The sequence below is a fragment of the Diorhabda carinulata genome, chromosome 2, assembly GCF_026250575.1.
Source record: "Diorhabda carinulata isolate Delta chromosome 2, icDioCari1.1, whole genome shotgun sequence".
In the NCBI taxonomy this organism is placed as follows: domain Eukaryota; kingdom Metazoa; phylum Arthropoda; class Insecta; order Coleoptera; family Chrysomelidae; genus Diorhabda; species Diorhabda carinulata.
This window is the reverse complement of record NC_079461.1, coordinates 4,765,540-4,777,140: the sequence shown is the minus strand read 5'-3', so window position 1 is coordinate 4,777,140 and position 11,601 is coordinate 4,765,540. Positions and strand designations below refer to the sequence as shown.

General features: G+C 29.7%; 2 protein-coding genes across 3 annotated transcripts; one reads left to right on the top strand and one right to left on the bottom strand.

The window, feature by feature from the left end:
• Window positions 1-3,299: 3,299 nt before the first annotated feature.
• On the bottom strand, window positions 3,300-5,933 carry LOC130890830 (retinol dehydrogenase 11-like). The gene is made up of 3 exons (XM_057795187.1): window positions 5,375-5,933; window positions 4,788-5,306; window positions 3,300-3,803 (listed from the first exon to the last, which is right to left on the bottom strand). Exons 1-3 carry the CDS (start codon window positions 5,642-5,644, stop codon window positions 3,630-3,632), a joined length of 963 nt encoding a protein of 320 aa, XP_057651170.1. The 5' UTR covers window positions 5,645-5,933; the 3' UTR covers window positions 3,300-3,629.
• On the top strand, window positions 5,612-10,186 carry LOC130890828 (lipid scramblase CLPTM1L). 2 transcript variants are annotated; one of them, XM_057795181.1, is made up of 7 exons: window positions 5,612-6,244; window positions 6,305-6,547; window positions 6,603-6,966; window positions 7,239-7,427; window positions 7,810-8,006; window positions 8,913-9,164; window positions 10,040-10,186. In XM_057795181.1, exons 1-7 carry the CDS (start codon window positions 5,997-5,999, stop codon window positions 10,128-10,130), a joined length of 1,584 nt encoding a protein of 527 aa, XP_057651164.1. In that variant the 5' UTR covers window positions 5,612-5,996; the 3' UTR covers window positions 10,131-10,186. The 2 variants fall into 2 exon arrangements, with proteins under 2 accessions (XP_057651164.1, XP_057651167.1); XM_057795184.1 differs by lacking the exon at window positions 8,913-9,164 and having other exon boundaries at window positions 5,893-6,244.
• Window positions 10,187-11,601: the final 1,415 nt, after the last annotated feature.

Sequence of the window (11,601 nt, the reverse complement as noted above, 5' to 3'; positions counted from 1 at the left end):
ACTTTTTGCTATCCAAATGTGTTCACTATGACATCAAACTTTTCACTTACTGCTACGGCTGCTAGAGCCTCATTAGAATAATGCTATCATTCCACAAATTTCGTTTACTGGAAATCGAGTTTGCCGTAAACAAATAAAAAGGCATTCTTTGGAATTTTGTCTCTCTGATTACATAATGTAAACAGGTAACAAAAAAATAAGTTAACAGATTGAATAAGAAATCATAATGGAACAGGGACGGCTTCGCGGTCTATATCAGTAGACGAGTTCATAGCATCAAATTTTCCAATACACAAAAAACTTGACGATGAAAAAAATTTAATGAAGACTTGACATGACAATAATTTAAGAAAAACTTTATTTAGGAGTCAAATATTTTACTATAAGAATAAACGGGTTTTAAAATTAAAAACTTTAGTAACAGAAAGAAATATAGCGTTAAAAATAGTAAGTTTGTGATTTAAAAAAATGCTTTCAAAATTTTGCCCACAAATTTAACAATTCAAAAGATAACTTCAGACTTTTCAAATTCTAGTGGCACTTGTATTTTCATAGTTTTCAGTCTCACACATTAGTACAGTGGATTTCTTTAAAATATGGAAATATAGAACTTTATATAAAAGCTTCAGAATAATTTTGAGATCTATTTATTTATATTACTACGGTATGGCAACTAAGAACCATGGTTATCAACTTCCATAACCGTTTACAACTGTTGTAGATGTTCATACTTGGACTTTTTGATTTTTAGTCTTTCAGTGTAAAGTCTTCCATGCTAACTGAATCAATCAACTTCAATCTAGTTATCAACGGATTTCCATTAAATTTTGCATCAAATTTACTATCGTCTTAATCTGCCATCATTAGAATCTCTATCCTTTCTCTTTTGGTTAAAGGAACCATACGGATAGAATTGGTATGAGGCTAATTGTAATACTGACACTTACAAGTTGGAATTTCTGGAACCGTTGTTGATATTCATACTGAACACACTGTTTACAACATCACTCACGATTACACTACCTGAACCAAGTTATAGTATTCAGAGACTGTTTGTCTGACTCATAGAACATGTAAATTTTGCACGTCTAACTGTCAAACAAGAAAGTTTGCTTTCTATTGTAATAAAGATCCCTTAAATGATATTCTCTGGTCTCAATGAAGCTTGAACCTTTGCAAGAGCGCCTTATCCACCTGCTTATGAATAGAAAACATGTTTGCATTTCAAAAAATTGGCACGGAACAACGGCTCCATCTTTGATCTTCTTTATTGTAGAATGAGAAATGTCAAACTCCTTGTGCGAATTGCATCTGATTGACAGGTTTATAATCAGTATAATGTTCACTTTTTTTTTTAAATTATTAAACACTTTGGCTTTCCAAACTAATAATGAACAAACAATACGTAACTGTGACATGTGCAGCACGCGGGAAGAGCAGAAATCGGGGCTCCGGAGTCGCTTAAATCGGTTATTCGTTATATATGATTTCTACTGTATACTGATCGAAATCAAATATATCGATTATTTTTTTCGTCTCAAGAATAATAACACATGAAATGTATTATTATAATTTGGGATTAATAACGATCCCAAAAATTCAGCTATGTAGCAATGACCTTGGAAAAAGTGCATAACATAGTCGAAGTTTAACAAGATCTGATAAAAGAATTTAAACTAAACTCAAATGCAAATTTTATAACGTTTTTGCAACATAATCTTTCTAATAAAACTGACTGGCAGTGTTGTCAGTTGTTCAAGTTAAGACAATCTCTTCGCAGCGTTGTCAGATGTAAATTATTTATGATTGTTGGTCATTTATATTTCTTTGAAGTCTGCTTCACCGAGATTTAAAACTTGTTGAAATATTATGTTGTTAACTGTTAAATTCCGTAATCCAGTTAATAAATTCAATATAGAGAGAAAGGAAACTTTTTATTGAGTGTATGTGTGTGTCTGTATATATATATTGATAATAAAGAGAAGTATGATATGGCTTATAATAAAAAAATTGTGTGAGTGATATTTTAATTAAAATAATATATTAAGAATAAATAATATGTTAATAATAACTTTGGTTTTATTTTTCCACACAAACATACAATGTGGATGCAGTATAGAAACAAATGAAGATCTGCGAAAAAAAAATTTTTACCATACAAATGCTAAAGTAATTCCTAATTCTGCTTGTATTTAAACCACCTAAAGATGAAAATCTATACAGGCTTTCATTTTGTTTCTTTTCGCAGCTAATTGTGTCCATTTTGATACTACACACCTATTCAACATCCATCTAATCTTCTGAAAGCTGGTCTTATTGAAACCTTCAATACCAGATCTCATCTGTGAACATCCTATTTAATTACCAAGCCCTCCAGTAGAAAATTCAAATTTTCTAGAAGCTTATCTTGTTGGAACCTTCAATATCCTAAGTCATCTGTGGTCTTCTTATTTAGTTTCCAAATCCTCCATTAGACAATTCAAATTTTCTAGAAGCCTGTCTTGTTGGAACTTTCAATATTCCAACTTATCTGTGAACTTTTCACCTACCAAGCCCTCCAATAGACAATTTAAATTTTTCATAAAACTGGTCCTATATGTGTTACATAAGATAGCATTAGATGGCTAGTGTATGGTCTTCTATATCAACTACACATGACCACTAGGTGGCAGCAGAACGGACGTCAAGTAGAAACGTCAGTGGCACTCCTGCGCTTATCTTTGATCTTGTAAATGATATATGTTTCATTAATAAAATAGTATTCAAAAAGTCCTGACTATAATTTAACAAGTTATAAAACATGTAACAATATGAACCTTCAACATCCCATTTCATCTGAGGTCTTCCTTTTTAATTACCAAGTCCTCCGGTAGACAATTCAAAATTTTTACAAGTTGGTCTTGCTGGAACTTTCAACATCCCAACTCATCGGTGGTCTTCCTTTTTAATTATCGAGCCCTCCAGTACACAAACCAAATTTTTTTAGGAGGATCTTGTTTGTCTTTCATTGTTATTAATTGTTCTAAGTAGACATGGACCGATAGTTGTTACGTCCACTTTAAAAGTTGTAACTTCAGTATCAGTAATTAATTTTGTTTCCATAGCTCCACTAACATTTCTTCTATAACCTACTATAACTTAATGGCACTTTCTTCCCTTATACAAATCAGACCACAAATTATCTAACCAAATAACAATTTAATGAAAACAATTATGAAACAAGTTATGGGTTTAGTTCTAAAATACTATAAAATTGGTTGTACAGCCCCATTTTCGATTTTTTTTTAGTTTAAATAATATTTATTTTCATTCCACAATTTATTTCCACGCTATAAAAACAAAATAACAATAAGATTACACTAAAAAGCTATAAACATTACTACTAAGTAATTTATTTGGAAAAGGCCATTTCTCATCAATTATTGCAAAATTTTTGGAAAAATCTCCCAAATAACTTAAAAAATGGTAACTAAACATTACTAACATGTATGTTCAAACCAACTTTCTGAAGATTGAATTTGATTAATCCCCGCACCTTCTCTACAATATTTTCTAATAATAGAAACCCTAAATTTGATCTATCTTATAATTTTTGATCTGAATCATAGTATTAAGATAAATTATCTCTGTTATTTGACTTTCAGTGCATCTTCAATCATCTCCTCAGTCTTCACCCAAAGTTTCGTCGAGATGCTATCATAAAAAATCGCTTTGCTATCATAAAGCTTACAGTCCCTGTATAACAGTCCAGTTTCATTTTCTAGTTTTGGTTCAGTAGCGCAATAAACTGGAGTTTGAGCACCCTACAAGAAAAATCCACTGCTCAACTCGAAAATCTCCTGAAGAAATTTGATTTTGGAATTGTTTTGATATTCATACTGAAGACTGTTTATTATACTCATCTGCTATCCGAGACTAAGAAACAGTGTAATTGTCAGTGTAAAAATTTAAATGAAATGTATGGTCATTAAAATCCAATGTTTGGTGAATGTAATTTAATTCTCACAATATTTTTTTTACTCTCTATAATAATTTTATACTCTAAATAATAATAAATTCTATTTTCCATGCATTCAATATATAATAATATTGTTACAAAGTCCCTTGTCCCGTGGCAATTATACTGCAGTGTAGGTAGAGTACAGACGAATAGCATTGTATATTGTTTGTGGATTCAATTCCACTACTCACAAAAAGAAGAAGCAATTTATCTGGTTCTGATAAATTTAGAGTAGGCCTATGACTAAGTTGGACTTGGAAGTGAAAGTAAAATCTCTAGTAGAACATTTTCAAATGATCTACAACTTTAATTGATTAAAAATACAAATAATTCATAAGTGCCATTAAAAGTGTTTAATTAGATTGTTTAATCAGACATGATTGAAACTATTCCAAATATATATATGAAAATTTTTCCATAACTAAATCGAGAAAAAAATTTTTTAAATAAAAATTTTATATAGTTTATGAAATAAGATTTTGATTAATTTTTACTTATAATTTATATTTAATGTAAAACTAGTGTATAACATTTAAAATGTTTGAGCTTATTTTGATTTCCTTAAATAGGCCCCGGGTCGATTTTAGCCCCAGGCCTCACAATTTTTGGATGTAATAAACAGTGTATTCAGTATGAATATCGCCAATGGTTCCAGGAACTCTAATTTGAAGGCACAACTTAATAATATTTAGTTTTATATAACAAATTGTGAAAAAAAATGTTTTTAAAGTTTATACTACACATATTCTCTTTAAAATTGAAAGTATTTCACATAATGTACACTTACCTGACCAGAACTTCTCATAAAAAAGAAGGCAACAGGAGCTACAACAAAAAAGTGGTACCATCTGATGGTATATCTAAACAATCCTGTATAAACCCAACCAGGACAACAAGCATATACATTAATATTTTTATCCTTTGTCCTTCTTGCTAATTCCTGTGCGAAATAAATATTGGCTAATTTTGAGTTGGCGTATAAATTCTTGCTGGTTAATTTCTCATTATTTAAATTATCCAGATTTATTTCACCTCTTTCGTGTAAAGAAGAGGCAACAACTACTACTCTACTTTTTCCTGACGAAATGTTTAGTTCATCTAGTAAGAGGTTTGTCAAATAGAAGTGTCCTAAATAATTGACTCCAAAATGAATTTCAAAATGATCAGCAGTTTCTAGCCTTGTTGAACTAGGATATGAAACGCCAGCGTTGTTTATTAATATGTGTATTTCTTTATAATTCTTTTTTATTTCATCCGAGAATTTTTTTATTGATTTTAATGATGCTAAATCCAACTCCATAGGCACCTATAAATGAATATTCCAAGTACAATTAAATAAATATAAATTACAAAGAATAAAATGTCGTGGCTTACAAGGACAGCTTCTTTTATATTTTGTTGAATTGTAAAACAAGTTTCTTTTGCTTTCGTTAGAGTTCGACACGCTAATATAACAGAAGCTTTTCTAGAGGCTAATTCTTTGGCTACTTCGAATCCAATACCCGAATTTGCACCAGTAATTATAACAGTTTTTCCATCTAGTTGAATGTTATTGTTGCATTTACCCCATTTTGATTCACGATATTTTCTTATCAACGCCAAAAGTAGGACAGTCGGAAAAATATAATATACTAGAAAACCCATCGTGATCAATGCTAATAAAAATTACGATTAAAATATACAAAACAGAAATGTCATCGTGAAGTTGTTAATAATCGTGAAAAAAGGAAGAATAGTGTTTAACATTATCTGCATTAATTCGCTTTGTCGTAGTTGTTGTTATAATTGATTAATATACTGGTTTCGGCTTTATTTTTTTATACATAACAATTACATTCTCTTTAATGTAATTAAACCAAGTAGCTTGAATGGACGGTAGTTCATTCCTCACATAACAACACGTCATCGCTTTGCTTGTTGTAGTTCAAATAATGTCGACGTAGGAGGGTGGAAGTTGACATATTCGAAAAATTGAAAAAAATTAGAAATAATTGAAATGATGAGACCCTCCTGGGGTTCAATTTCAACAGTATTATTTTTCTTATTTATTTTTAAATCAATTTATAGTCTTTTTGGTATATTTCAAGTGCCGGTATGCAATAAAGGAGATATCTGTTATAAATCGTACTTACATACAAATCCTAAACTTGACCTATATGTTTTTGTATCTGATAATTCTAGATCAGGAAACCTTCGTGAAATTTTCCATTTAAATAATTTTGATTACAAATCGATATTAGAAAAGTAAGTTTTTTCCTTATTTTCATAGGATAATTTAAATTTTGAGTTGTTAATTACTTTTAGGCAAATAAGTCTTGATATATCAAAAAATGTTCGACAAAATGGTTCTATTACTATTTATTCCGTCTTGGTTCCATCTAAATCCAGGCAAACCGAAATTTTTGAAGAGTTAATTAATTTACCAGACTCTTCTTACATTAAAAGCAGGTTAACGAAGTATTCTGTACCAGTAAGTGCTACTTTTAATCTACTTCAAGAAAAAGGTAAAGATGTAAGCAGGAAACCTGTAACCCACCTTCGATCTAGGTATGTTTATATTTACATTATTTTTACTATTATAATTAAAAAAATGTTACTTTAGATATTCTGTGATAATGTGTACTGATGACATAGTAATTCCTCATTCTGCTGTTCCAATGGAAATAATGAATGACTTTAGAGTAAATAGAAAAAAAGAATTTCTACCACTTTTTCACAATGATATTATTAACATGAGATTAAAAGATCTAGTTGAAATCACTCCACTGACTACCAACTTAAACTTTACTTATATTTATACTCCAACTTCTTTTGGAAAGATGAGATTTTTAATGCAGATTGGATTGACATTAAAACAAACTTTAGATCTAGGTTTTACTGAAAAAGATTTGGATGAAGTTAAAGGAGTTTTTGCAGATACCAATCTGTACTTTTTGTGTCTTACAATGTTTGTAGGCAGTGTACATGTAAGTAGATTTTTTTTTTAATTTCTTGTCTAAATCATTGGTTAAAATTTATGAAACGAAAAAAATTATTACAAATTATGTGACAAATTTTCTCAAAACAAAAAACTGTAATTATCAGACTAGTTTAAAACTTAACAGAAATAAATGAGGTTTTGTTATTTAAACAACCATAAATTTCAAAAAATTAACTTCTTTCTGATCTGTTAATTTTTTTTCAACTATAGATTATCAATATTAAAACTTATATAATTTATATTTGTTGTTATTTATAGTTACTTCTTGATTTTCTGTCATTTAAAAATGATGTTAGCTTTTGGAGATCACACAAATCAATGGCAGGATTGTCTACAAGAAGTGTTTTGTGGAGGGCGTTTTCTCAAACTATAGTGTTTCTTTTTTTGTTAGATGAAGGTACATCTCTTTTAGTTGTTGTACCAAGTGGCATTGGTACTTTAATAGAGGTGAGTAATTCTAATACTGCCATCTGTTGTTTTTTATTATAAAATAGTATATCATTATTTTAATATTTCAATTGAGTTATGTAAATAGGGTGGAGTACTCAATTATTGGCACTCTTAGAGGTATACAGACCGTTAAGTCAATGCGGAAAGCTTAAAATAAGGCAAATTATAAATCAAATTGATTACAACAAAAAGTGTATATAAATATATTTTTGTGTTTTCTTTGTTGGGCCAGAGGCTTCTGGGACCTTCCTTGTATTTTTGTTTAGTATCGCCAATAACTAGGTCCCAGCAAACTATTGGATACTTCACCCTATGTTTTCAGTTTGAAAACATGTAGGCATTTCTAATAATTCATGCTATAAAAAATTCTTTTATTTAGTTTTGGAAAGTGAGTAAAGTATTTAAAACGACTCTGAGCTGGAGAGGTTTAAAATTCAATAGGGAGAGAAATGAAACTGATGAAGAAAAAAAGACTAGAGAATATGATGAAGAGTGCATGCGGTATTTGAGTTATCTTTTGTATCCTCTATGTGTAGCAGCAGCAGTTTACTCCCTTATTTACCAGCCTCACAAAAGGTAAAAATTCATTTTTTACTTATATATAATTTCATAACATTGTAATTACAAGGTGTGATAAAAAAATATGACGAATGAATTTTTATAGCAGCAATTTCAATTAGTATGTCTTATATCATCATTGTTAAAGCAATCATTGACAAGTTTGAACCTGTTCTGATTTATCATTCTGTTATTATAGCTGTTTTAGTAAGATTATGCTGATAGTATCTATCCTGAAACTGAAATTGTCTCCATTCCTATGACACTGAGACAAAAATTCAGTTCTTAATAAAAAAATCAGTGACTCACTTCTTCTTCTAATGCAATTAATGGATGTTTGTGTTTCCATTATTTCTCTATTCATTGCGGCGTCTCCATTGTCTGATATTTCACAGCCAACACATTTTAATTCTTTCGATCCTTCTTTTGCCTTTTGTCTTGTCCTCATTTAACAGTTACAGGAATTTCATATTTTGAATTATATGGACCTAAGTATGCCGTTATCTTCTTTCAATTTCAAAGAATTATTTTTGTTTGTTAATATGTTTTAGTATCTCTTCACTTGTTAGTTAGGTTATCTGTCCAGGGTATTTTGAGGATTCTGTGATACATCCACTTTCCGAAAGCCTCTAATTTATGTGCGACTCTCTTCACCTTAAAAAGTCCCACCAATTGGAGTCAAACAAGACTTGAAAATAGATTAATAGGTTTCTTCTTCATCATGATAAACCAAAGTGATAAAACTCGGTTTCATATACAAGATTTTGGCTGTTAAAAATAGTTTTATCTGTACACATCTGTCTTGCTAATCAGATTTAGTTATTTCTGGCTCTACTTAAAAAAAGTGCCAAAAAAGAAACGTTTTAACCTTATTTGTTGATCACACCTTATTTATATGGAAGTAATAGTTATTAATATTTTTAGTTGGTACTCGTGGACGATCAACAGTTTGGTAAATGGAGTCTACGCTTTTGGCTTCTTATTTATGCTTCCTCAATTGTTCATCAACTATCGTTTGAAATCGGTGGCTGCTTTGCCGTGGAGAGCTTTCACCTACAGGGCGTTCAACACATTTATCGATGACATATTTGCTTTCATCATCACCATGCCAATAGCACATAGGGTAGCTTGCTTTAGAGACGATGTTGTATTTTTGATATACCTATATCAAAGATGGTAGGTGAATTTGAATCTTATCTTATATATACCGTTTGTCATGTAAGTTCTACAATTTTCTTCTTTAATTAATAATTTTCTGTAGATCATACCGAATTACAACCTAAACCTAAAACTTTTATTATCAAGTACATTTTCTTTTTTCAATACCTTACTATTATCTGTAAGATCTATTATGTCCCCTTCATAGTTGCCTTCATCATTGGATGTCCTCCAGCTCCAGAGTTATAATGAAGACCAGGATCTGGTATTTTTTAGAAAAAAGTCACATGCTCCTTCTTAAAAGTTCATCTTTGCAAGAATTTTGTACGCTTGTTTGTGGTATTCTATAGCTAAGTGATATAGACTTCCTTCCTAGTTCCTATAGAACCTTCAGGTTCTTTTTGGAGCTATTTAAGAAAGTCTAAACTAACTAAACTAAAGTTGCTTATGAAGAATAATTCTCTTTTAAATTCTTCCTTTTCCTGATTTTGTTTTTTGGAAGACAAATTTTTCTATATCCTTTGGACTACCTCATTTACTGAATATCCTGATTCCGAAACAAAAAAATCTTCTTTTGTCTAGGTTATTGAGTTCCCCATGATACTCCAAGTTCAGTTTTGAATTAATCACGTGAAGCTCAATGACATTTCCAGGTTCAGATACACACATTTCGAAATTTTTTTACATGGCAGTCCAGTGGTAGTGGATATTTGGTGCTAACCCGAAATGCTTCAGCTCTAGATCCCTTCATGGTTTGAAATTTATCAATTTAGTGCCCCTTTTCCATGCACTCTTAATATTATTTGTTATTTGATTCACATGTTATCCAAAACGAATTGTTTCATTTAACTATTGTCTTATTTTCAATATTCAATGTTTTTTTTTTTTGTTAGGTTGTATCCTGTGGATAAAACCAGAATTGATAGTATTACTGGGGAAAGTGTTGCTGTCGATAAAAAGGAAGATAAGAAGAAAGAAAATTAAAGATTTGAGTTTCTGTTCATTTAGTTTTTTTTGTTAATAAAGTTTTCTTTTAGTTATTTTTATTTATTCATATTTTTATCCCCAAACAAGTATTTTTAATATAATTTAGTATACATTAAGCCTAATTATTTTTTATAGGAATTTTTTTTTATCCTATAAGATTATTTGAAAACAATTTAATATATATCATTTAAATTTATCACAACTATCATTAACCTGGAGATTGATTAAGTTATATATAATTAAAATAAAATATTATCTTTTTATTTACCGATTAAATAATTAAAAATCTCTTGGGATACAATATTTCCTTATTTAAGTTCAGTTAGACATTGTTTTTGTTTTATTTTTCATTTAATCTAATTAAAAATCAACCAGCTTTCTACAAGAATGAAATTATCCAGAGGTGAGTATTTTTATATGTCGTTAATTTTCAAAATTTAAATTATATATATTACTGGTATTCAACTTCATTGATTACGAAACAACCTCTTTCGCATGGCGCTCTTTTATGTTTACTCTTGGTTTGTGTTGATGGATATCTGATACCAGTCCGTCCCTCCTTCTTTCCTAATATCACAATCCCATCTTACATTAACGGGCCCTTGTGGTATTTTGACGCCTCTTCCATATTGTGTAAACCTTATAGTTCACATATTAAGCTATATATGCCTAAAACATTTCTTACTTCCCTCGTATCATTGAAAATAGATCGTAAATAAGACGTGCTCAGTAATATATTTATTGTCCCTGGTATATTTAAATATGGTACTGTATTGCATACGAACCTAATTGATATAAACAAAATGGAAATCACATTTACTTTTAAAATTTCTGATAATCAGGCAACATCGTAAAGTCGTGAATACTAAAAATTATTTTATTTAATTTTTCGAAACGAATTAATGTTTAGAAATACATAACAAAATTAAAGACTTAATACCAGTCCGTCCCTGCTTTTTTCCTAATATCACACTCCTATCTTACATTGACGCGCTCTTTTGATGCCTCTTCCATATCATGTTAACTTTATAGTCTACATATTAAGCTATATAATGTCAAAGAATATTTCTTACTTCCCTCGTATCATTAAAAATAATAGTTAATAAAGGTATCCAATAATATATTTAATACCTATCCCTCATATTGTTTTATATTTATTTTCGAGGTATTTTCAAATTTTAATGATTAATATCGCATTTTTAACAAACTCTATTGCATTTGAAACTAATTACTATAAACAAAATGAAGTGACAGAATCTTATGAATTCCTCGACTACCCATTCTGATAATTAGGCAACACCGTAAAGTCGTGAAAACTAAAATGTATTTGTATTTAAATTTCAAAATGAATTGATAGAAATATATAACAAAGTTAAAGAATTAATCCTCTGTTAATTTTAATTTTAAAAAACATAATTGTTCAGAAAATGGTGATTGTACCGGTTGTAATTAATCTGAGTATGCTGTT